We start from the raw sequence: 27,599 nt of genomic DNA, 5'->3' as shown, positions 1-27,599 counted from the left end.
AAAATGGAGATAACTAGGACATATGTGAAGGAAAGACCTAAATAATGTAAGATAGGTGTTGGATTGGGATCCCCAGGGAAATATGTGATGAGATGGACCAAGAATAACATGGAAACACAATAGAAGTCAAATTGAAAGCTAAGAGTGCAGCATGAGATGGGCAAGGATGGAAGGCAGTGGTGAAGGCTCTCTATGTTCCACACAGAATAGAGAGAATGCCTAGAGGTGCCAGTCAAGGGATAAGGCACATAATGAAAACTGTCCCTGGCCCAGAACTTGCTTATAGTCCTAAGTACTTCTGTTAATGACACTAATTGTACACATGGCCAGGGCTTCAAGGGATGCTGTTCCACCCGGCAATTCACTCTGTTCTGGCTTGGGAATTACCTGGTGTGGAGAACATCAGCTGTTGTGGCTTCTGTATGCTCACCGAGCCAGATTCCAAGGGCTGCAGGTAAACCCATAGTCACTGTCCAGCGAAGGACACCTTTCCCTTTGATGATACTTGGCATGATTCAAGAGTAGTATGAAAAAAAGATAAGGTTTCAGATTAATGTCTTGCTCTAGTTAGGCTGTAGTAAAGAACACACAATACACCCTGATGGATTTATAAAATTGGGTTTCAGGGGGCTGACGAATTGGCACAGCACGCTTCTAGTTGCCAGGAGCTTAGTGGCATGCACTAGCTTTTAGATATCACTCTCTGCTGGGACGGTTGTCCCTCAGCTTAAAGCAAAAGTTCATTTGGCAGATAAAGCTCCTGAAGCAGGATATTTGTTTGATCTGCTGAATGAGTTAGAGCTGCAAGGCATGGAGGTATTTTTGCTCCTTTTGTTACAGCTCTTCATTGTTGGGGACCAGGCGTCTATTTTTAAAATATTTTAAAAATGCATAAGAAGAAGAAGAAAAAAGCAACCCATGATGCCAGAGCACTATGAGGAAACAAAAGGTAATGGAGAATTCAACGGTAGGCAGCCTACCCACCTGCATTAAATGCACTGAACAGGGTAGCTCCAACCTTATTGGAGTGGGTGAAGCCCACCCTAGGGTTCTCATGTCTTCCTGCATGACCCAAGCCTAGGGTTGGACAGGTCAGCAACCCCCCACCCGAGCCCAATTGCTATGAAAACCACAAATGTGTGTGTTTGGATGGTGTGCACAGGCACTTCTCCCTCACAGGCATTCTAAGGCACCGGACTTGCGTCGGGACAGAACGTCATGGAGGTGCCTCATGCATTTGGTGGCTTCTATACTCTCCAAGTGACAGCATGAGAATTAACTCCCCCGAATGCAATTGGCTAGTGTGTCACGTGATGGAAGGACAAATCATGCAGGCCTGAATGAGACAAAACCACCACTGACGGTGGTTTTACCTGATGAAGAACTAAGTTTGAACTTTGGGATTTGGCCTCTGGGCCTTGTTTGGGCTCCAATTCTCTGTCCCTCTGTTCCTGTACTTAGGATAGGGGCAGAAAGAAGGACAGTTGGTTTTAAGCCACTTTTGTACTCCTGAATTCTCAGGACAGTCATTTGGTCCTAGGTATAAGTTACAGCAGCCAACAGCCTGGGGTCCATGGGCAGCCAGGAATTGCAGTCTCAAGAGCATGCCAGCAGTCTCCTTGCTCTCTTTGTACTTCCTTGTGCCTAGGATCCGGAGGGGAGGTGTCTCAGAGCCCCATCTTTGCAGTGGCTGAGCAGAGCCCTCTCTGCTGGGGCAAATGATGCAGCTGGAGAAGCATAAAGGATGCAGGTTGCAGTAAAGAATCGAGCCCTTTACCTTCAGGGATTCCCTGCAACATCCAGTGAAAACAGTAGGATTGATACATTATGGATCTGATCCAAAGCCCATTGAAGACAGTGTGAGGCACTGATTTCACTGAGAACTGGATTAGGTCCTTGGGTGAAAGCAAAATTGAATCTTAAGTCTTGGGCATGCAAAACATGCAAAAGTACAGAGAGAGAGAATCCAGTGCCCCCACAAATTCAGCCATGCCTTAGAACATGTCCTTAGCAGCATAAACCGGCCTGGCTGTTAAATAACTGGAAGAACGTGCTGGAACCGATGAGCCATTAAACACATGGTTGCAGTTTGGTTGAAATACAACAGCATAAATAATCTCACCGGACACAAGTGTTCATACCAAGTGTTCTCACCCTGGGTATATCTGCACACCGGATTTGCAAAGGGTTTTCCCCAGTGTGGGCCTAGCCTGTGCATGGTTTTGGTGAACACTTCTGACTATGGGTAGGACTATTAATCTCTGCTCGTGTTAGGGCTTGTACTGTGTTTGAACAGTTTTTGAGCATGGTAATAGCTACATGACAACCATGTTACTTTCTGTGTTTAAAGCTTTGTAAGAAAATACACTAGAACTGCAATATAGAGTTAGTTCATACGTGGCTTCTGCTGGTCCAGTTTTAACAAAACCCTTCTCCCCTAGGCTCTGAAACTCTCGTCACTTACTCCTGTGCTGGCACATGGCTGTTGAGCATGGTTAATAGTGTTGAACATGTTCATCTCCCAGTTTCTTCTCCATTGGGACACATCACCCCAGATGAATGAAATAGTGGGCAAGTTCAGCAAATCATGAATGGAATCTCATGTTGTACCCATCACTTAATAAGGAGCCTTGAGGCATATTTAATTGATGTCCATATGATTGGGGCCTCCAGTTCATTTGTGGACTGGGCCTTCCTGTAAACCCGCATTCTTACCTAGTTCACAGTGTTCTGAGTGCATTTTAGATGTTGCTCCCTTTACTGTCTTTTATTGCTCCTTACTAGAAGGGTCCATTTTTCAATGAGTTCACAGCACTAGGGGGCTCTCTCCTCTCTGAAGAGTCTAAGGAGCTGTGTTCTGTGCTCATTGCTAAACCTTTATGAACGCGAGATACGGTGACTGTGTTGTGTGCATGCCCACGTATAAGTTTTTTGACACCTTGCTTCACCGTTGTTAATGGCTGCCTACTGATGCATTTGTACAGGCTGTGTGCTCTGTGACGATCAATTTACAGTGAAACTAAAATGACAATGGCACATGTCACCGTTGTGTTAGATACTGGCAAAGACTATGGAGTGCTTTTAAATGGTGTTGACACTTTAAAAAATAAGTTGAAAAGGAAACACGCCAATCATTAGTACAGCTGCCATCACACCAGGTACACAGTGGATCTGTTTCAGATTTGAACAATAGGCATTAATGATGATAGGTATTTAAATGCTAATGGTAACATCAGAATGTATTGGGAGGTGAATATCAACAAATTTCTAAACGAAGTCTGATGAAATTTAGTCTAGTGAGATTTAGAAAGACTCGTGTTCTCTCTGACTACCCAAATGCATTAACTAGGGAAATTAGAAATTTGTTTTGGCATAATGCTGTCAAGTTATGCATACAAATTTTGGGCCAGATCCTGCAACACAAAGGGCTTGGGTACACGAGCAAGTGCTACTATAGGTAAAGTGGTACAACCTGTGTAGTGCAGACACAGATATACTGGTGTAGGAAGGGGAATAAGCTATATGGGCATACTTTTATACCAATATAACCACACCTGCAGTAGGTGTTTTACTGGTATAATTATTTCTGTAAAATTCCTTCCCCGTATACAACTGTCAAGTGCACACCCAGGCTTTAGTCAGTGAGTAGTTCTTATTCTCACAAGTAGTCACTCTATCAGCTACACAATGGGACTATGAGCAAGGATTCTGCTGAGCAAGGAATTTTTCTTAGCTACTTCCATACAAAATGTGAGTGGTGGCTAGAGTGCATTCTCCATCTGTGTGGCATATTATGGCCTCTGCTGCAGGGTGCAGTGGAGTTGAAAGGAGTGGGATTGTTCCTTTCAGGTAAAAAAAAGAAAAGGAGTACTTGTGGCACTTTAGAGACTAACAAATTTATCTAAGCATAAGCTTTTGTAAGCTACAGCTCACTTCATTGAATTACCGAATGCATCCGATGAAGTGAGCTGTAGCTCACGAAAGCCTATGCTCAGATAAATTTGTTAGTCTCTAAGGTGCCACAAGTACTCCTTTCCTTTCTGATGTAATAAGAGAGAAAGGGAACTACCACAGTATCCCTTTGCATCTTTGTGCAAAGCTCTGCTGCTTTATGGGGTATAGCCAGTGAGATGGACTCAGCTGCTATGTGTGACATCATCTCCCAGGAGAGAATTTCTCTGTGAATTCATGTTGGCCTGTCAGCATTAACTCCATCCCTTGGCTCTGTTTCATACTGTCTAGCTTTCTCAGTGAGGTGTGTGTAGCAGGGGAGGGAATGAGGGGAAGGGTCCAGATGTGGATGGGGACTCAATGGCATCACAGGGAGAGCTGTGCTATTCAGGCCTGCGAAGTTAGGGCATGGGGTGTGATCTCCGGAGATCTGTGAGGTTTTGCTAGGTATTGTGAAGCATCCATTTGGTTAGAGGGCCTCTCCCTCTCTCCTATTCACAAGCCCTCCTCTTCCCCCCCATCCCCTCCCTTACTCTTCCGTGACCTTGGGTTCTGCACAGTGACTTTGCCCCTCTTCTGGGGTTTTTTTTTTTAAGAGGGAAAGGATGATCTAGCCCTTTCTGTGAAATGATTATAAGGCCTTTGGATGCCAATCTTTACATCAAGTTCTTTACGCTATGATGTGTCTTTGTACCAGTGTCAGGGCAAGCGGGGTACTAAATTATATTCCTTTGAACTCTTGTTCAATTAGCTAATTGCCGTTTGAGGGGGAAAATATGGTGTGAGAATATGCCAAGAAGCTTGCCTAGTTTTAAAATAAAAAAAGCAAGTGCAGATAAATAAAAAGGCTTCGGTGTTTTACGGCTTGTGGCTTTTGGGGAGATCTGTGCTTTAGTGTAGCTTTAAACAGAAGAATTAAAACCAGTCCATCAGAGGTTTATTTAGACATTACAAAGACACCTTGGCAACAGCCTTTTTTATAGAGCTCTGAAAGAGAACCTGACTTCCTGAACACTGATTGGCTGCTATGTTCACTGAACCCATGAAAAGGATCGCACTCTTCCATTGAACTGGAAGCAAATTATGTTACCAGGGAAACTAGTCTCTCTGTGATTCTCAGGTGAAAGGATGTTTGATCTTTAAAACAGTGCAAAGGTTTATGTGAAGACTATTGTCCAGATTTTAAAAGGTGATACAAAAGTGTCACAGCACACTGTTACTGAAAAATGGCTGACTTTCTCATTTTTACCATACAATTATAAAATCAATTGGAATATAAATATTGTACTTACATTTCAGTGTATAGTATATAGAGCATTATAAATACGTCATTGTCTGTATGAAATTTTAATTTGTACTGACCTTGCTGGTGCTTTCTTTGTAGCCTGTTATAAAACTAGGCAAATATCTAGATGAGTTGATGTACCCACTGGAAGAACTCTGCATACCTTCAGGGGTATGCATCCCCCTGGTTGAGAACCACTGGTCTAATAATTAGAGCACTTTTCTCTGCTCAGCCAGACTTCCTGTGTGTCCTTGGGAAAGTGTCTCTGTGCTTCTATTCCTCATCTGTAAAATGGGGATAATAGCACTGCTGTACTTCACAGGAGTGTTGAGGATAAATACTGATGTTTGAGGTGCTCAGATACTATAATGATTGGGGGCCATTTGAGTACCTAAAACTGGCAAACAAATAGGTTGCCCCTTACAAACCTCCAGGAAATTGGAATGCTCTTCAAAGACTGAAGCAGGACCTGGCCCTATTAAAGTCAATAGCAAAACTCCCAGTGAGTTCATCGAGGCCAGGATATCCCGCTGGCTTTTTCTTTTTCAATCTAGTCTTTGCTGCAATAACTATGCCCAGTGATGTGCGGTTTTATTGAGAACCTTTCCACTGCTTTCTTTGAGATGCACCAGATATTAAAGGTTTTTTAAAAATCAGGCTCTGACTACTACAGTGTTGCTACCACTGGGAATTGCTCTGGTTCTGATGCAAAAAGGCCCTCTGCAGGCAGTGAGGGTGAGTTTGGATTTGCCCTAGAGAATGTAGAGATGGAAGCCCTACATTCAGTGTAAACCAATAAACCAAAGGCCATATCATGCCTTAACGATTCCTACATACAGGTGATGTTAGTGGCAGCTGCATATGGGCACTGAACCCATGATATGGCACTAAAGTCAGTATTATAGGATCAAAAATCTCCCTTAAAAGGACACTAAGATTTAAAAAAAAAAAATAGAAGCGTATTTTGTACCTTTTGTTGTCAGCGAAGTATAGTTTTCAAGAAACACTCTCCAATGTTACTCATGCATCTGTTTGCATGCCCAGTGGGCATGTAACTGGTTAATATATCAGCCACTATGCAATTGTGAACAGTGCTGTTCCGCTCATACTTTGTATGAGTATGTTTTTACTCATAGAACAGTTTATCTCATAATGCACACAAATCCCATCTACAAAAGCATAACCATTGCAACTTGTTTGCTCTCTTAGCTTTGGAATTCTAGGAGGTGAAACCAGGCTCAGCTTGAAGCTGTGTAGATCTATTCAATGAAGTCATGACTGACTGAGGCCTAGCAAATAATGTATTTCTGTTCCTTGCTACCGGTGGGATACTCCCTTGAGATGAAACATTACCAGTACCAGCTGTGATCCTTAGTTTACTTTTCATTGTGAGCCTATTGGATCCAGCAGTAGAAAAGATACATTTCATTAGCTGATCCAAAATATTTATGGCCAGACTTTGAGTTTAGGCAGGGCAGGAAATTATATCCTTGTACTGGAGATTTGAATTAATTTTTTTCTTGTAAATTTGTCAACAAGATAATTGACCAAGTAAAGAAAGTACTAATACCCATACAGGTAACTACTTGTTCAGGAAATATTATAGTTGGGGTAGAAGTTTATAAGCAGCCACCATTGGGAGTGATTCAGCCTGCTTTCTCTGCCACCTCCTTGGTTAACATTCCTTTGGTGATTGTCACATGTTTATGAACTAGCAGCCTTCCTTGTTCTCTGGACAGTAAATCATCTAGTACAGAGAGAGAGAGAGAAAGCACCACTCCCATTTGTGAAACACAGATCTATATGGCTGTCCTTCTCCGTCCAGCTAGTGTGAACTCCACAGATCCAAAAGGAAATCAGGATTTAGGAACCTATCCTGGATTGAAAACAAAGGAATAACTATTGACTTTGGAGTTGTATTATTCACAACATACACTATATCAGTGAAGAAAGCACACTTGGGAAGTTTCACTTCTTGTTTGACTTGTCCTGCTACTTTAAGGGAAAATAGGTAAGTCTGGCATTTTGAATAAATACTTCCTGGAGTGAAGCAAACCTTTTCATTTTGTAACCTCATTAGTGATATAGCTTTAAAATAAATCCTGTGTTGCAAATGCCTGTGTTGTTTTGTATTTAGAACCATTTATGTATGTTTTTGAAGTACTATTAGAAGCCCCAGGTAACCAAATGTAGAGCATCAGTGCCCTTTTTCTTTGTACATATATTTTATTCTTTCAGACGATCATTACAGAAGTGCTTCCATCTTTGCTGTAGAACAATAAAGCAGTAACACTGGGTGTATGTATAGGATAACACAGGTGTTAACCATTCACCACCTGCTCAAACAGAGAGCAAACATATCCTCACAGCATTGTGCAGGGAGAAACACAAATATATGCAGTTATTTTTGAATGACTTAGGTTAAGAACACAGCACTGCCTTTTTTATAAGGCCCAAATGTAGAATTAATGATTGGAGGGAGCCAGAATATATGTAAAATAAAAACAACACTCCATAGCATAGCTGTCTCTGTTTCAAAACATCTCAGGATTGTTGTCAGTTATGTCTGAAAGGTTTTTACAAAAAATTTTCTGGGGATTTTTGTACACTTGATAGAACATTCCATAGACTGGAAATACAAAAGTCTATAAAATGTGTAGAAGTGATTTTAATGTAGCTTCTCATTGAATGTAGTTCAGTTAGAAGTCCTTGATTTTTTTTTTTTGACCTCCCCCTGTTTCTTAAGGCATGCTACACTCAAATGCTGTCCACGAGAATGGTCGCATGTAACATGCGCTGCTTGAAAAACTCCTGAGTGTTGCTTTTGAAATCTCCTGACATATATGAATCTTTCTAGCCAGCATCACAATTGCTTTCATTTATAGGGGACCTTTTGTATATAGACTGTATAATATTGGAATAAAATATTTTCAGAGGGAGCACAGCTGGCTCTGAAGTAACTTGCATAGTCAATTTTCCTAGCCTGTCCCTTGAATCCTGTCAACTCTTTGTATTCCTGCACTGGTTCCCCCTTCTCTATGGCATCAGACATAAACTACTGGTTTTTATTTTCAAGGCCTTTCACAGCGTGTCCCCACCTGACCTTTCATCTGTCATTCAGATGTTGACTCTCTCCTCCAATCAGCTCACAATGCTAGCCTTCACTGCCCACTTGTTAAATTGTCAAACAAAGCATCTTTATGCTTTTTCCCATGCCAACTCTCACAACTGGGAGGAGGTCCCTGTAAATCTCCACAAAACCATCTCACTATCCTCCTTTAAATTCCTCCTTAAAACTACAAAAAACTTGACAATGGTTAGGCTGCTAGTGGGTGGAGACCACTGTCTATGATGCTGACCAATGTTGTCTCATTGTTTCCTTGTACTCCCTCATCTTTGTGTATCCATCTGTTTTCTCTTGTCTGATACTCGGATTGTCAGCTCTTTGGGGCAGGGATTGTCTTTTGTTCTGTGTTTTGTACAGCACCTAGTACAGTGGGGTTTTGGACCATGACTGGAGCTCCTAGGTGCTATGATAATATAAATAATAATGAATCATCAGCATTTGCATTTGCTGAGTATGCTCCTGCTCCCACTAAACTCAGTGGCAAAACTTTTGACTTCAGTGGCTTTGGGATCATCCCCTATAGTAGCAAATACGTTGGGTCAAACTCATCCATGTTGTACAGGGCTTGCTCAACCTTGCACTTCAGGGGACAAGTCAAAGGCCGTGTATGGGGATGCCAAGGGAAGGTGGGAGGAAGGCGTAGGATCAGCTGTTCTCCCAACCGTTAAAGCCAGTTTCAGTTCCTAATCTGCCATGCTCCCCAAATTTCCTTTCCTTTCAATGGTCCTGAAGCCCCCGGCTAGCTAAATGCTGATTTGGCCACCTCCTTTCCCAGGATTGCCTGTGGGGCACTTCTTTCCCACCAGGTCACCCTGTAACAAACCAGCAGGTTCATTATGCTAATATGTTGATAGAAGGTCACATGCCACTGTTAATATAGAAGGTGGTAGCATTAGCAAAATACTCCATTGTGTTAAATAAATGGAGTCATTAACCACCTTCATTTTTTCGTAGTATTTGCTTTAATGGCTTTTGCATTCTCCCATGACCAGTTCCTTTTAGAACACACTCACTTGCCGCAGGGGACCTGGTTGATACCACAAGTCCAGAAATCTCCCACGGCACATTCTTTCCTGGAAACCACACTCAGTGTTACAAGCAGTCTCCTCCTTCTTGCAGGATCCCTTGAAAAACTATAAGCTTTTTACACAGTGGTTCCTTGATTGTATTCCTCAGTGGCCAAGGCTGAAGCCCAAGTAGCTGGACTGGGTTCTGGGGAGCCAGGTGGAAGTGGCATGGGAGGCAGTGTGCCAACAATCCCATGCAGTGGGGGATGCCCCACGGAGGGAAGACTGGAGAATATGCATAGGATCAACTCCTTGTCAAGTTCATCATTCAATACCCCAAACACTAGAGGCAGAGCAAGACCCAGCTTGTGAGATCACGGGCCTAAGACTTCTATTCTGTGCCCTGAAAGAGGATTTAACAAGAAAAAATGAACCAAAAGGGCAGAGTGAACTTTATACCCTCATATTAAACTGTTTCCGTGGGGTGACAGGGTTTACCGATCCCCTGCCTTCCTTCTGTAACTACATACTAAAATGCGTGGTTGCACCCAGCCACGGTGAAAATCCTCCATGGCCTATTACAAGTGAGTGTTTAATGGGAACCTACCAAACGCGAGTGTGGATAGAGCTTGGCACGTCTGTGACACATCCCTCTGAGCTTGTGGTATACGTAGAACTCCGTGAGGCATCTAAAAGGCAGTCTGCAGCACAACTCACACCGTGGCCCCCGGCAGTGGGGTCATTTACAGCACAAACCCTTTCATAGGTATGATGTTCAGCTCGCTCTCAGACAGCAGATGGTCTCCTCCCCTTCCCTTCCGTAGCTCCCTATGCTGAAACGGCTCTTCTAGGCAATTAGAAACACCTGCCAAAGCCCAGAACAGAGAGTTTGCAAGCAGGCTTAATAAGTACACTGTGGCCTCATTTTTCTTCTCACTGTGTAACCACCAGGAGAAGACTGCAGCCTAAGGAGAGAGCTAGGAAAGGGTAAAAGCCAGGTCTGTATTGAGAGTGCTCTGCTCCGTCTGGGCACATGGCCTGCTATCCAGAGATGGGAAATCCTATAACTATTGAGAGATTGATTTGATTAGTTGCAATCTCTTATTGGCAGCACATTTTCGCTCTCTGGGGTAATGGAGGTCAGGCAGATTGCCAAGGCAATACACTCAGCTTTCAGCAGAAGGTTTACTGATCATCATCCTTGGTCAATTGATGATGGAATAGGGTTTATTCAGGTCTTTGAAGGGAGCTGCTGTCCAGCCTTTGGCTGCGGGTGAGTTGTCACGTTTGGGGTCAAAGAGGTGAGACTAGGAAGATTGGCGTTCGTAGGATGAGAATAATGTGGGCAGGAGTATTCTAATTAGGGTTAGCTCATTCTTTGCCACTCACCAAATCCGAGAAAATAATAAACCTCACACACCAAAATGTTTGTTTCCTTTTATTAATAGAAGTCTCTCGCAAAGAGTTCTGTGAGTGGCAGTACAGGTTATAAGAGACACATGTGGGGTGCGTGGTGGTAACAAGGCCTCTCTCTCTTACAGCTTATCAAGTCCAGGTGAGACAAACGAGACCATCAGAATGACCTTTTTTTCTCCTTGAGGGGAAGGTGGGTTGTTCTCAGTAAGCCTCTGTTAGTGCAGAAGGAAATGAGCAGGGGATGTTTGTGGGAATTCTGGAGCAATCACCTCATGCTTTCAATGTGCAGAGCAGGCAGGCACGAATGCGAGAGTTTGGTTTCTTATGAGCTCATGTTGCCGTTAGTGTCACAAGGAAGGAAATGAGTAATGGAAGAGCAAAGGGCGGGGGTGTGGAAATATTCTTTAAAGTCTGAGTGCTTGCTTATTTACTCTTTGAGAGAATAGCAATTGATGGATGCATCATCACAGTGATGCACATTATCCCCTCATTGTCTCAAAATACTGCATTAGTGGTACCATGGTAATGAGGGAGCTGTCTTTTAAAAAAAAAAAAAAAAAAAAAGTGGTATGACTTTAGTGTTCAAGGAAGGTTGCAGACTGACAGGGCTGGAAACTGAAGTGTTCATACTTATTTGCAGGACAAGCAACAGTAGTGCACGCTTCCCCATGCTGACCTGCCAATGTGCCTCAGCTCTGACCTGGAGGGACCACCTCTAAAAATGTGAATGGTTTCTGTCCTCCTTCAGTCCTTGATCTTTCTGGCTGACTGAAGCATGTGCACTTTAAGTATCTTTCTGAATTGGGGTCTTTTATGAGACCATTGATAAGGTTGACAATTAGTGTCAACTATGATATGTGTGAGGGATATGGATACTGTCGACTGGGAGATGGACCGAGACTGCCAAACTCCATTGATGTAGACCGGGGTGGCCAACCTGTGGCTCCGGAGCCACATGCGGCTCTTCAGAATTTAATATGCGGCTCCTTGTATAGGTACTGACTCCGGGGCTGGAACTACAGGTGCCAACTTTCCAGTGTGGTGTGGTTGCTCACTGCTCAACCCCTGGCTCTGCCACAGGCCCTGCCCCCACTCCACCCCTTCCCGCCCCCTCCCCTGAGTTTGCTGTGCCCTCGCACCTCCCCCCCTCCCCCTCGAGCCTCGTGTGTGCCATGAAACAGCTGATTGGGCAGTGGGGAAGGGAGAGGGAGGCGCTGATCAGTGGGGCTGCCGGTGAGTGGGAGGTGCTGGGAATTGGAGGGGGGGCGGGGGAACTGATGTGAGGCTGTTAATGTATTACTGTGGCTCTTTAGCAATGTACATTGGTAAATTCTGGCTCCTTCTCAGGCTCAGCTTGGCCACGCCTGATGTAGATCATTAGATGGTAACCTCTTTCAGGCATGCTCTCCATGCTCTGCATTTGAACTGGTGCTGGAGAGGTGAGGGGTTCAATAGCCAATTTTCAGTTACCTTGAGATGTCCTTTGCTATGGGAAAGAAAAAGTTTTGAGCACTGCGGTATGAAGATGTGTACTCTGTGTCTCTTGGGAAGGCATAGATCATTATTCTAGGTCCTCCTGATTGACCCAACAAAGCATACAAAGGCTTCTGGGTGCCCTCCACATGCCGGAGCATCTTCCTGTAGATGTAAGGTAAACACTGACCCAGAAATCGGCTTTAAACATTAAATGTTGGTCTTAGCATGATGTGGCTGATGATGCAGGCAGTGTGGCCTGCTTTAGGGGGTGGAGGGAGAGAGACAGACTCCTGTTCCTGACATAATGGAGGGGGACTGTTGTTGACTTGAAAATGTTTTTCCTAACAGTCCCAAATAGGAAGCCAAATGCTGTACTGTAGCCACCTACAGGTGTATCCTTGTTTGCCTGAAAGAATGGTCCCATGGTTAGGGTGGGCTGGGACTTGGGAGATTTGGGTCTGTTCCAGACTTCCTGGGTGACTTGGCACAAGTCACTTAGCCTCTCTGTGCCTCAGTTCCCGTCTGTACAATGGGGCTAACAGCACTGTCCTACCTCACAGCAGTGTTGAGGATAAATAAAATAAAGACTGCGAGGTGCTCAGATCCTATGGTGACAAGGATTATACAAGCACCTGAGATAGATAGAAGTTACTTTATTATCCCTATTACTCTAAAACAGGCACATCTGTGACAAAGCATAGCTCCCCCTCAAAGCAACATGATCCTTCAAAGGCGGCCTGCAAATATATTACCAAGAACAAAGCCACTGGGATTGGCCTTACTCCCATTGATGGCAATGGGAGTTTTGCAACTGATTTCAATGAGAACAGAATCAGGCTCGTTGTCCCTTTATGAAGGGGCTGAGAGGCATCCTGCTATCTGGGGTGTAAGCAGTGCATAAAAATACATGGAGCCAAGTTCAGCCTGAGTGAAATGCAACCTGAACTGGGAGTTGCACCCTCCCTCCCCAAAGCTGAATTTGGTCTGTTTGATTTCATTTCTGGTAATATATTTACAGAAGAGTTATGCAACCATTTCATCCTGCTGTGAGAGCTGCCACGAAGGGTCAGGCTCTGGCTCTGTCTTGTTTGAGCTAGATATCAGAAGAGAGCCGCAATCCTGTGAAAACACATTTTATTTCTGAAGTGTTTGTACATTGTGTATGCAACGCACATGAATAAAAGTGCCACCTGCTCCATGCTGATAACTGTGGCTTAGAGCATCAGTTATGTGTGCTCCCTGGCATAGCAGTTCCCTTTGTAAGGAAGTTGCTCCTAAAACTCTGTCTTGACCTAAATTTGTGAAATTCTGCATATTCTGGCGATTGCTATAATAGCCTCCATAGCACTTCCTGAGCTCACATAGATATGGATTCTTCAGGATATTGTTCAAATTGAATTAGCATTAGCACTGGCTACCAAAAACCTCTGAGACAGTTATTCTGTAAATTCACTCCAGAACGCATGCGTGGTTTTTATTTCCCTTTATGAACTTGACCCTGGCCTGCAGACAGATGGGATGAGCCCAGATTACATCCTGGGATTCATGCGCTGCAGGCAAAGGATAAATGAAGCCCTTAAAAGGGCCCTCGCTATGTTCATTACTCCATTGACAGACCTGTATCTCCACTGTCATTGCAGTAGCTATTTGGCCCCACACCATCTTCCCTCGATAGCTGCTGATAATTGTCGAGCATAAAGCTCAGTACAGATGGCCTCCCACGCTTCGTTGCACGGTGACATTGTTGATAGGGATGATGTGCAACAAATTATGTGGGCATACAAGTACGTGGAAACTTTCTAATATGCCACAATAATAATAATGCTCATTTCTAATGCCACTCAGCTTTCCCTAGAACTTCTGCCCACACAGCAGCCTACTTAGTTTGCAATCCTATGTGCATGCTAGACAATTAGCAGTTGATAATGAAGAATACTATGGGAATCAGCAGGAAAATAATAGCTTACTTCAAATATATAATGAAATGTAATTAGCACAGATAGTAAAACAGACAATTTATGGGGGGTTTTGTAATTAAAAAGTACCAGTAAATACTCCAATTGCAGAAAGCTTGAAATCAATTGGAATTAAAGAACCATTGTCTGGAATAAGATTTTATTCAGAATTTAATCCTTGGGAGGCCAGCTGTGATGAACTGGAATAAGATTTTTCCTTGTACACTCTCCAGCCAGTGGAAGTACTATCAAAAAAAAAAAAGGAGTACTTGTGGCACCTTAGAGACTAACAAATTTATTTGAGCATAAGCTTTCACGAGCTACAGCTCATTTCATCGGATGCATGAAAGCTTATGCTCAAATAAATTTGTTAGTCTCTAAGGTGCCACAAGTACTCCTTTTCTTTTTTGCGAATACAGACTAACACGGCTGTTACTCTGAAACCTGGAAGTACTATGTATGTGTTAGGTGCACTGAGAAACTTCCAGTGTGTGTTTTCCTGTTCTAGGTGAAGGAGATCAGTGTGTTTCTAAAATGGCTGTGAAACTCACACCAAGCCAAACAGCAGGCTTGAAATCCTGACTCCCCCCGGCCCCAATTGAAGTTAGGGGCAACACTCCTGTTGACTTCAGTGGGGCCAGGAGTTTACCCCTGGTGTGCTGGACAGTTCCTTCTCTGCATAGTGTAGTCACTCCCTATAATGCTAAGATAGTTTGTTAGTGTGGTTACAATAGTGACAGGATTGTATCACCCTATGCCCGGAACATCCGCCTTCAGATATTGCTTATAAATCTCACTTCTATCACAGACCTCCTTTTCTCCAGATTTATCTCCTCAAATGGTGTGCTTCAGTTTTCTAGACTGTGCATGAACTATTGCATGTGCAAAAACAATGTGTGCAATTGGGAGACCTAATTTGCACCCACCATCGTGTTAAAGCATTTAATTAAAAAAGCGGGGGTGGAGGATGACAAAATTGAAAATGTCTATAACAAAGCACATCTCAATTTTGTAGTATCATCTTTCTGCTTACATAGCTCCACCACTAGAGTATGTATGCATGTCACACCTTTTTAATTAGTTTATCCTCACAGCACCGCTGGCAGGTAGCAGGGTACGATTATCTCCACTTTACAGAAAAGGAACTGAGGCATAGAGGGATGAAGTAACTTTCCCAAGGTCACACAGGAACTTAGTGCTAGAGCCAAGGATAGAACACAGATCTCCTGAGTCCCCGTGCAGTGCCTTAACTACAAGACCATGTTTCCTGTCATGGTGTTTCTTCACTTGCTCCCAGCCTCTGTCATCTCTTTCTGTCTAACGTAGGCCGTACCCACTGTGGTCAAAATTTGCTCCTTTTTACTTGTCTGTGAAGCCCTTATGATGGTATATAAACAATGGTGGCTGCAAACTTTTGTTCCTGTCCTTCATAATCTTTTGGGTGAAGTAACAGAAGTGCAAAAAAAACCCAAAAATAGAAAAACTTTTGGCGCAATTTCTCACACTTGCTTTCAGCCCCGAGGGGTGAGTGTGAAGAATAACCCGTCAGCTGAGGAATGACAGGAAAGAAGGGTTGGGAAATCTGGAAAACAATTAGGATGCACACACAGGTGTGTGTGGAACTTTATTTCTTGTGCTGATTGATGCACATACCATACAGCTTGGCTACCCACACAACAGGATACATTATCCCAACTGGCCATCAGATGCATTGATCTGAATGTCTCTTCCCAGGTACAGCATTCAAATGCTATCATGTGCAGATGCATATCGCTCAGATGCACTAAGGCACAGATTGCTGGCACTCAGCACAAGTAACTTGGGGATTTCCACATGCAGGAGAAGAGAGGCTTTTGATGAGTTCTGGTGGCAGATGCCTCCCACCTTTTGCAGCTAGCCTGTCCAGGGATAGGGGAGACCAGAGTGGCCCTGGTTTTCCCCATGACTCTTATTGCAGTTTGTTGCTGGAATAAGTTCAGCCCCTGCAGCATCGACACCCTCCACTTTCCGCACAAGTCTTGCCCCTTTTCTCCCTGGCAGCAAACAGGCAGATATGTGTATCGACTCTCTCTTTGCCAGTGTGAGAAGAAGAGCCTCTCAGACCTGTGTTTGTGGGGCATAACCTCCTCCACTATAAGAGCAGCTTCACCCCAGTTTGGGTGGATACCAAGTCATAACTTGGCCTGGAGCTCCCCACCAGTCCTTTCAGACAGCCACAGTAAGAAGCTGTTCTATCCAGGCCACAAACTGAGGCCCAGAGGTGTGGTCTGCACTGTGGTTTTTGTTTTTTTCTGGGAAGCTGACCCCTCTTGCTAGCAGCTTGGTAGCCTCACCAAAGGGTGCAGTGATTGGAGCCCTACTGTAGACAAGGCAGTGTTGGTGTGATTATCACCATGACATTTACACCTGCTCTGAGCAGGTTTAGACTGCATATTCTTTAGAACATTGGAGGCAGATTGGGGCCCTGTCAGCGGGAGAAAATGGAAGCCAGCTATTGGAGACTCAGCCAGAGAGATCGAGTGCCTCAGCCAAGCTCAAGGTCTAGTGGCGAGAACCCAGGAGCCTGACAGATTGGAAGTGCCTTAGGCATTCATCATTTTGTGTCCTGCTCATGACAATAACATCTCCTCCTGCAGCCATTAGATATCACTCCCTCCCCCTCAGATCACTAAAAAACCCTGTGGTCAAGTCTTCAACTCGAAAGCTTACGTTAAACGTATTCCTCAGATATGCCAGCTGAGACATTCAGAGGACATTCAAAGGAGAGGTGGGGCTTGCATACATGGCTACAGTTCTTTTTCCTGCCAGAGCTGTATTCAGTGAAGGAAAGGGGTCGGGGGGGGGGGGAGGGAGAGGGCAAAGGAGGCTTTATGCCAGCCTTGCACCTCTTTCTATTCCAGAGTTGTGCCACAAGGCTGTTCTAACTTCTGCTTAGCTACCACGGACACCTAAGGGCTGTTGCAGCAGGTGAAAAGAGCAGGGGTGCAATGGCACAGCTGCCTCACCTTCTTCCATGGCCCTGCCCCAGGATACCCCTTCCTCAGTCCCACTACCTGCTGTCAATACAGGAACCGAAGACAATTCAGTCCTCTTCACCCCTGAATACTTGCTCAATCAAATCTTGTAAACCTCTAGTTGAGTACATGATATGCGGTGCTGACTCTGGTTGTCTTGTTTCTTGCTGCCTGCCTCTTCAGTGAGCCATAGCTTCAAAATCAGCATATGCCATCAATGTTTCATTTTGATGGGGTCTTTGACTTGAACTGTGCAACTGAACTTCACAGCCATTGGATGTTAATTTAGTAATTACTGGAATAATATGCTGAATTATTTTGCAGATGGTGCTTACGCTTTTTGACATATGTGCTTTTGCCACCTGTACTAGATGATCTATGTAATGTCTGTCCTTGCTTTTGGCATTTCAATGTGCGTGATGCGAGACTGCTTTAAAAGCTTTTCTGCTAGCATCTATAATTCTTTCCAGAGCCAATGGCACAGGCAGAATGCAACAAGCAGAAATAAGAGAATGTTTCTCTACAGTTTAACATGAAAATGTTGCCTTCAGGGCCACTTTCTCAGCTGAGGTAGAGCCAGTGATGTGTCACTAGTTAATTGAGGTCCAGGCCTGAAGTCGGCAACAAGTTACACCTGCTGGGGATGTGGCCTTGTATTGTTCAGAGTAATAATCATGATTTTGGAGCTTGTGTCTTATTTCAACGAAGGAAAAACATTTTAACAGGATACATTGAAGAGACAGACGCACTTACCAGGTTCTTAGTAAATAGGAAAGGAATTCTCCCGTACCAGAGACATTCTCCATCTGTGATGGTCTTATGTATTTTTTGGAGGAAATGCAAAAAATGTCCAAAGGTATTTACCTTCAGTACCTCTCTGTCTGCCAAGAGGTTCAGCCACTTACTCCTCTCACCCGCCCCAAGGAAAATGCAATCTCTCCTTCAATCTCCTTCTGACTTGAAAAGATGAGTGCTGTTTTGTCACCCTTAAGACATAGCACTCCCTCTTTGCGTGTGGCTGTGTATGCATGGCTTATGACCAACTTACCCCCAATGAGCCTGAGCCTAATTACACCCATGTGAATTGGGAGTAACCCTATTGAAGTTAATGGAATTGCACTGGTGTATGCACCTGATTGATCCAAAGCCTGTGGAAGTCTTTCCATTGACTTCAGTGGACTATGTATCAGACCCAGAGGGAGAGCAGAATCAGACTTATTGTGGAATTTATCCCATTGTTTATGTCACCAGTAGATTTGGCCCAATATGGAGGTTGCATCCACTAACTACAGGCTTCATTCTGCTGAATTTGGCTTCTTACGCATTTGGGAGGGCATGGGTATGGGGTGGAGGTGAGTTAACCACACTTCGCTAGCGGATAAGCATTTCCAGTTGCAATAATATTTTATTTCTTTGTTTTTGTCACTAGTTACTCCAGAGGCCATTGGGTTCTTGTCTGCAGTTGGAGTCTTTATTGTCCTCCTCACAGTCCTTTTCCTCTTAATCAACAAGAAACTGTGCTTCGAAAAGATAGGTGGATTCCCATGCTTGGAACAACCAGGGAGACGAAAACACTACAAAGAGAGGTCGGGGGTTCATGAGGGCCTGGGTAAGCATCATCATTATCTCAGTGCCTTTGATGGACAAAAATTCACTGAGGCTTTGATTAAGAAGAGAGTAGAGCCATTTTACTGTGTCTAGTGTTGTTTGTGGGGAAAATAGCTGGGGCTTGAGGTGCGGTGGCATAACCTCTAACAGTAGATATAATGAATAACACAGTTGCTACAAGGGACCTGTCCTCTTTGTTGTCTTGAGCAATGTTCTCTTGAAAGATGGAAGAAAAAGGTTGGAGAAAACACATTTTTCCATTGTTATCTTGTGGGAGTGCTTTGGTAGTGCAAAGAACAGAAAAATCTGGGCATTTTTGGTGTTTCCTCAGAGCAATGGGAATGTTGTTTTCTCAGTGTAGGATGCTTCCATCCTGACTTCCTGGCATTAGCTGTCATTCATATCATCCTGCATTAGTCCCATTCCAGAAACGTATATAAGCAGATCCGTGATGACACTCTGAGTTACTATAGCTTGCAAGGAAGGCTTATGGGGGAGTTTTACTTTTCTTGGTTTGATTAAGAATGTCGGCACGTAACCTGGAATTTTCAGACGTGCTCAGTTCTTACAACAGAACCAGACTGATTTTTTCAGAAGAGCTCTTTTCCTATTTAGGCACCTGAATACATGGCTACAATGGGAGCTGTAAACCCTTTTGAAAATCTGACCATAGGTGTCTCAATGGGAGGTGCTGAACTGCATGCAAATCTGTCCAGTAGCTGCCTAAATGTTATGGTGGGAGGGAAAAAAGCTAAGTAAATGTTCTCTAGGGTAATGTTAATGCCAATAATGGGGACATTTCATAGAAGGTACCTGTCATGCATCGGAAAGTTCTACAATAAATATTTAAAAATATATATGAACATGCACAAATCTATACTTAAAGAGGCACTGCCAAGCTCCTAGGCTAGAATTTGACCCGTCTTTAATATTTTTCTCAGATTTGCTTGCAAAGTCAGTTGCATCTTAGACGTGTTTGGGTTTATCTGCCAGAATATATCTTTCGGTGTGCTTTTAATTAAATGATGGGGCAAGATGTCCAGTCTTCAAGATTAGTTACAGAAGGGCCTAACCCTGTTAGGACTTAGGTCCCAATCCTGCAATTCTCTTTCTGTGGCTTGGCCGCAGACCTGTGTAAAACCTCATGGACTTCACTGTAGCTATATCCAGTTGACCGGGATCCACCTACATTGGGGCCTTAATAACAAGCAAACAAATGCTTAGACACAAGTTGACACAGCAGTCAATGGGACTACTTATAAATTTAGTTAGACATGCCAGTAAATCTTTTTAGTAACAAAGCCCTTGGGACTCACCCAGAATGAGGGCTCAGCTTGCATGTAATTTTTTCCCTTTTCTTTTGGGGCTCTGTGTCATAAATTTAACATGACTTTAGCATAGATTTTTCTGTGTTAAAAGAAATTTAACTGTATTAGTTTTAAGTCTTTTTTTTTTTTTTCTCCTGGCAAGTAGTACAAGAGTGTGGCTTTTTTTTAAAATGACACATCTCTCAGCAATGTGTAGGTGTCGACATTCTTTTGAACTGCCAAAGACTATCATGCAAACATATATTTACGATGCTTTTTAAAATGTGAATTATTAATAAACAGGGTGGATTTTTTTTCCCCTCCCGAATTTTGAAGGCATAAAATTGCTGCCAAGCTGAAGCACTCGGTGGCAATTTTCATTTCAAAGTAAATCTTCTATGACTGAGTAATAAACCCTTGAAAACATGGGTTTATAATGGAAACACTAATTCAACTTTAACTACAGCTGTACCGTACAAGCAAAATACCATACACATTAATGAGGTGCTAAATCTGATACCGAAGAGGAGTACATTGTAATCATTAATTACAATGAGAGATTACTGTCGCAGCCTATGTTCTCCTTTACAAAGTAAAACAGTCATGAAAAGTTGAAGTTAGAGCGATTCAAAATATCAGCTTTTCTATGGTTCGGTTAATTTTGATGTATTATATAGGTATTTTTAAGACCATTATAAGATATGCTTGCAAAAGGACCAGGATTTCTTACAAATATAAACATGAAAGAATGGACCAAAACCTAATGGTTACATATCGCATCATATGGCACCTGCAGAAGCCTACCATCTGGGCTGATAATGGGGTTGCCAGGTGGTCTGAATCTAGCAAGGCAGCTGTGGTTTATGATGAAATCATTCTATGAGATAGCTGTAGTTAGTATAACTAAGGAAATCTCCAAATATTACTGCTAACAAGTAGAATTCTTTTTCTACCAAGGAATTTGATTTTTGCTGTGGTAAATATGTGTTTGTGTATACGTATGTGTATGGGTATATATTATTACAGTATATAAATTACTTGTGATTCTGTTTTTCAGTTCTCTTCTTTATTCTTCTTGGTGGAAGGTTACCTTTATTATTAAAGGGCCAGATTCAATAAAAACCTCTGTTTCTTATTGTTATGATGTAAATTGTTATGGTAGTAAGTAGATGATGGGTAGATATGGTGAAATAGTGAAATCTAGCCACCCCACTTCGGGTGGGGTTTGGAATGGTTGAAACACTTCTTCTGTCCGCTACTGAAATTGGTTATATAACTGGCCAAATTGAAGGGCAAATGTAGGGAATCAAATTTTAATCTCCACTACACTAGTGTACATCTGGAGTACCTTTATTGACATCAGTGGAGTAACTCAGATCTTACACTAATGTGAATAAGTTCAGAATCTGTCCCAAGAAGTTTAATGGCTCTCTGAATTTGAGGTACGTGACAATCTTCACTTGTATTCTTGCTGGATTTACTGTTGAATGTTGACCTATCTAACAATAAAAATAAAGTTGGAAGGAAAAATAAATCCACCTGGTTCATACATGTAGGTTCTCAGGTTAGCCTTATATATAAATGAGTATCTTCCAGTGCCAGGAATCTGAACAAAGATTTGACTGAAGTTGGCTGTACACTGGCAAAAGGAGTTGAGTGAAATACGTGTTTTCATCATTATGAATCTGAGACGCTCATCTGGGCATTTTAGTCCTGATTTGATTGTAATAAAGGGACCTGTGTCTTCCTGAAAGGAACAGTACTTTTGAAGAATCTTTATGGAAAAAGAAGTATTAATTGAAAACCCTTTAGGAAACTCCAGAACAATGACTCGTAATTACTGTTATGCAATGAGTGTCATTTGTGGTACTTGAGGCTTTTGTGTCTAGTACTATAATTCCTCTTTCTGACCTTAACGATGAGCTGCATTCTGGACCATGATGCTTTGCCACTGATTGTCTCTCTTCAAGTGTGTGTGCACTCCAAGCCATGTTGGAGCAGCCAAGAGCAGTTTTTGAGTTAGAGTGTGTGCAGCTGAACAGAAGGAGTAGGCACTAACTGCTGGCTTGCTAAGCCTTAGCATGGTTAACTTGTGCAGTTTCCCCCCGGGAGTTGATAGCCATTGCTGGAGGAGTTGAGGGGGGAAAGAGGAAGTATTTTCCCTTTGATCTATACCAGTGGTTCTCAAACTTTTTTTTTTCACGGACCACTTGAAAATTGCTGAGGGTCTCGGCGGACCATTTAATGATCTTTCCAAATGTTGTTTGTACCGTTAGCTAACTATTGTAAAGCACTTTAGATAATAGTGCTATATAAAAAGCCTTAATAATAATTAAAGTTTTTTTGTTCTACAAGTGAAAGCACACAACTCTTATTTTCAGAGTAGCAGCCGTGTTAGTCTGTATTTGCCAAAAGAAAACGAATGCTTGTGGCACCTTAGAGACTAACAAATTTATTTGAGCATAAACTTTCGTGGGCTACAGCTCACTTCATTGGATGCCATAAGTACTCCTTTTCTTTTTGCAAACTCTTATTTTAATATCAATATAAGTCTTACCTTTCTAATGCAATGGATGTGCCCTCTCCCCTGCCACAGCAGCCACAGAGCTGGGGCTGGGAAGGAGGGCTGTCTCTCCCCGGCAGCCACAGTCCTGGAGCTGGGGAAAGTCTCCTCTTTCTCTGGCGGCTGCAGCCCTGTACGTCCCAAATTTCCCCCCACCCCCTCTTCTCACCCTACTGCCTCCTCCCACCTACCTCCTGTTCACCCCAAGGCCACCACCCTACCTTACATGTGCGTCTTCTCCAGGGTCCAGGCACCGAATAAGTGGAGCCATACCAGTGTGGCTCCACTAATTAGATGGGTGGCCCTTCATTCTCTCGTGTGTGGTTGCCCAGGTGCGCACCTTAGAGGGAACTATCTGCAGACCACCTGTATGGCACTCGCGGACTTCTGGCGGTCCACGGACCACAGTTTGAGAACCTCTGATTTTTACAACGGAAGCAGGGTGAATCTTGTTCCCGTGCAGAGGGTCAGTACAAGACCTGTGCTCCACTTGAGACTAAATTGAGCTCAACTGTACACCTTAGTTGGAAGGTGTACAGTGCTGCAAAGGCCCTTCGCATGGGATGACTTTTACCCTTGAAGTGGTGAAAGTTTATAATGTGAATTGCTGAGCAGTGCACTTCAACTGCAAAGTTCAGGAGCGAAACCAGCTTGTTTGCAGGAATATGTAAAGAGCACAGGACAAACCCTTGTGTACATTGCCATATCTAGCCACAAGGTGCAGTGCTGTGACTCATAAAAGAAGACAATCCACTTTGTGTTATATCTCGATTTAGCACTTTTTATATTGATGTGATCTATTCCAAAGTGGAGCAGAATGATCAATCTTATAGCGCACACTGAAGGCCAGAGAAGAAAATTTTGGTTTCTTGACTCCGCTTTACACAATTTACAGAGAAAAAAAGCACAGAATTCCGCATTTTCCTCAAATAATTACCATATTGCCAACCACAAGCATTCAAAAATCACAAGTTTCACCCCCCCAAAAATCAGGAGACCACTTAAAATCATAAGTAAACAAAATGGGGGTGGGGTGGGATTGGTTTTTATTTATCTTGGGGTTTTTTAACTCTTAGAGTGCGTCAGTTTGTGTTTTCAAACTTTTCTCCTAAGGCACAGGGGATAGAAATGGGTGAAATCTTTACATAGTTACTTGACTGCAGGATCTGGGCTTTAAGGAAAACACCAATATCACAAGACTTGGAATAAAATAATGAGGGTTGGCAACATTGCATTTTTGCCTTGCTTTCTCAGTGTCCCCTTTTGTCCGAGTCCTCCATGGAACCTGTCCTAGGAGCAGAGGCCGTGACCATCACGTACTGACACCAGGTTAACCCTTATGCCTACTCATAAATGAGGAAGAGGAAGGGGAAGCAAATGGTGGCAGTAATTTGCACACTCAGTTTACAGACTGTGTAGACTGTCTTCCTCCAACAGCACAATCAATAGCGAAAGAGATTTGTGTCTTTCCAGAGCAGTAAAGTTATGGCCGCTATTAGCATTGCTTACATTAGCAGTATCCCCCAGAACTGGAACCCTGCCTCAAAGAGCGTAGAATCTAACTGGAAGCACTACAGCACAAGTGAGTGACACAAGCAGTAAGTGGGAGGAAGGAGGAGGGTAACTGCAGTGAGGCCATGCAGTTGCCTGGAAAAGGCTTGTGGCTCTGAATTCTTTTAAAGGCAACATACATAATGGCTAGAGCACTGCTGTGGGATCCAGGAGACTTGGATCCTATCCTGGCTCTGCCGCTAGCCTGCTGGCTGACTTTGGGCAAGTCACATCACTGCTCTGTGCCTCAGTTTTTCCATGTGTAAAATAGAGATGATAGTCACTAAAGTGCAGTGAGATCTGCTGATGAAAAGAGCTATGTAAGAGCTAGGCATTATTATTACTATTTCTTAATGAAGTGTTTGAACATATAAATACCATATTGTTTCTGTCTGTCCCACAGCCTAGCCAGTGTTAGGTGTCACTGTAGGCATCATGACAGAAGTGGATCCTGAGAGGGTGGGGGGTTGGACGTATGGGTCAGTTCAGGGACTTAAAGATCCGTCCATGCCTAAGGGGCATTTGAAAAGGAGTGGAGAGAGGTGTGTCTAAAAGTATGTAGCATATGGAATAATGTGTGGGTGTGTTCCCACAATGTTAACTGTGCAGCGTTTGCTGGTGGTCCTTGAAGAGCTGACCACCTAGAGCTCCACAGATGTGAGGGGGAGATGAAAGGAATGCAACAACAGATAGTGTGATTATAACTTTTTTTCCACAGGAGTTAAAAAAATCTTTATCACAGGAAACTAGAAATGCTTCAGTACTTTCCTAGTGTTACTTTTCCATGCAAGCAATTGCTGTAATTGCCACAGGCTTGTTACATGATCACAGAGCAAAGGGGAGATAGGTAGGCCATGTGCTTGCAAAGGGTGGGGACTCAGGAGTCAGTCGGTCTAATTAGATGGGGTCTGCACTATGAAAACAGTATGAGAACCCTTGTTTGCACGTGTGAGCACACATACACTCATGTAGATGCTGAAAGTTACTTGCTGTGCCGCCACCTTGTTACTATTCAGAAAGGAACTATCCATTTGTGCTCATTTGACCAGTGATCAGAGAATTTCTAAAGACGTGATTCTGGTCCCATATTGATTTTACACTGATGTAACTCCATTCACTTCAGTGGAGATGCTCCTGATTTACACTGACATCGGATCAGAATCTGGCCCTCCACTATATCACAGGCAACAGAATATAGTCAAGATGTGTTTCCCCCTACTCCCCACTTACCTCAGATTCCCCCAAGAACATAATTATTGATTGCATTAGCACCTATGAGTTCCAATCGTGGACCAGGACCCCATTATGCTTGGTGTAGGTGTCATGGATCTGCTTTATGCCCTGGCTGTTAACGCATCTCCTGCGAGTAACACTTTCATGTGCTGGATCCCCTGTGTCCCACGTGGCTGGCACAGCGGCTCCATTACTCTGAAGCCGGGCTTTTGGGTGCCAGCTATCCCTGTTATCTCTGGTTATAACTACACAGCAAAGACAAATGCTCGGGCTCTTGGGGCTGTTTCATTAAGTTGTAAATGTCTTGGCTCGGGGCTGGAGCCTGGGCTCTTGGACCCTGCAGTTTGGGAGAGTCCCAGAGCTTGGGCTCCAGCCCAAGTCCAGAAGTCTACACAGCAATGAAACAGTCCCACAAACCTGAGTCAGTTGGCACAGGCCAACTGCGGGTTTTCTTTGCTGTGTTGACATACCCTCCGGGGCTCCCTGCAGCAAGTCCTACCAAGCCAGACTCCTATGAGAGATTCCCCGCACTGCTGGGCGCAGTGTTCTCAGTAAGTTTCTGCAGTGACACCACAACACGAGCCTTTGCGGAGGAAGGGAGCAGTTTATCAGTTACCTGGAATACAGACTCTGACCGTCCTTGGGTTAGCATGAAAGAGGTGGAAGCCAGGGCCTGCTTCCCTGTGCTCCATCCCCACTCTTTGTCTCTCCAAAGAGAGTCCTGTGGCTGTCTCTCTGAGGCCAGTTCTTAACACAGGTTCCTGTGTCCATTGTCCTTCCGTTGCAAAACTGTGCTGTGTTCACATATTCAGCTACCTCTGCAACAAATGTGTTGATTCAAGCCCAGACGGTCCTAGTGGCTATATATGTCAAATACCTAACCTGATCTCACATTTCCCAGGGAGAAAAATCAGTTCTTCCCCCAACGGGTAGCAGTGCAAAGTGCTCGGTACAGAGTCATGCAGATACTTCATAAAATATTAAGGGCAATTCTCACATTTGTCAAAGATGTATAAACACAGAACAAAAAGACAGTCCCTGCCCCAAAGAGGTTACAATCTAAGTAGAGTAATGTGCCTATATATGGAATAAGTAGTTTGCATCACACAGAGCAACTCACAGAATGGAATAAACCCGTTGGGGTCAGGTTGCAATCAAATTGTCCTGCTCGGATTTAATGATGCTACTGCAGATGTTGTTTCACAATGTTTGCGTTTAGAATTGCAGAAACATTTTTCATCTTGTTTTTGTACTATTTCTCTCCATTGTAGACAAGCTTGGATTCGTGAAACAGCTCCTACTTGTTATGAACAATTAACGTCACGCTTACACAATAGATCTTGCTATCGCTCTTCCCTCCTGCCCCCCGTGATAACTGTAGGGGACAGTAATTTATAGTTGCCATTCTTTTACAAAATGAGTGCACATGACAAAGGATCAGCAAGAACGGAGGCTAAATATCCTGACAAAAATGTGTTTTGTTATCGGGAAATCAGTTTTTAAAACAAATCCTGGCACAACTCCAAATATAGCTAGCTGTATGCAGAGCTGTGACGAGAGGAATAAGAAATTTCAGAATTCACTGCTTGGGCTCTAGAGCCTTCTCGGCCTCTGATCCTTGTTTTATATTGCACCCATTACTGAGATATCCTGTTTTGGGAGAAGTGCTCGAGAGTTAAAGCATTTATACTGCTCCTTTGTCTTTGAAAGTCTGTTTGACTGATGTACCCTCAGATACTATAGTGATCAGCGCTTGATACATGTATGTAGAAATTTACATGGTGACCCCTGTCCTTCCCCACCTTTTACTTCTGGGGGCATTTTGCGCCAAAAAATTACAAAAATTCTGTGTGTACTGACCATACTGGGATTCTTGGGTGACTTCTCGGCAGCAATTTGCCAGTTTTCCAGCTCCAGTGCACCTGGAAACTAGGGTTACACAGTCTCCTCCACCAAACCCCCAGTATGAGGGACCTTTGAGGAACAGGAGGCTAGGGTGGACAACGAGGCTACCCCCTCAAACCCCTGTTTCATCTTCATCTCTGGGTGAGGCAGTCATGCTTCCACCACCATTTATGGCCAATGATTTTCGTCAATTCCGGGACC

General features: G+C 43.5%; 1 protein-coding gene across 5 annotated transcripts in view; it reads left to right on the top strand.

Annotated features, from left to right (window-relative positions):
- The window catches only part of SYT16 (synaptotagmin 16), a 145,249-nt gene that overhangs the window by 51,104 nt on the left and 66,546 nt on the right, over positions 1-27,599 (top strand). For 2 of the 5 annotated variants that reach the window (XM_038407551.2, XM_038407549.2), the window contains exon 2: positions 18,661-18,840. The exons of 2 other annotated variants lie outside the window; for them this stretch is intronic. In XM_038407551.2, the coding sequence (XP_038263479.1) occupies positions 18,661-18,840 (180 nt within the window). Of the gene's footprint in view, positions 1-7,026; positions 7,248-18,660; positions 18,841-27,599 lie in introns of those variants that run through there. One more of the 5 variants, XM_038407542.2, reaches the window with a different exon arrangement.

Source organism: Dermochelys coriacea, chromosome 6, assembly GCF_009764565.3.
Source record: "Dermochelys coriacea isolate rDerCor1 chromosome 6, rDerCor1.pri.v4, whole genome shotgun sequence".
Lineage (NCBI taxonomy): Eukaryota > Metazoa > Chordata > Testudines > Dermochelyidae > Dermochelys > Dermochelys coriacea.
This window is presented reverse-complemented; position numbering and strand designations above follow the sequence as displayed.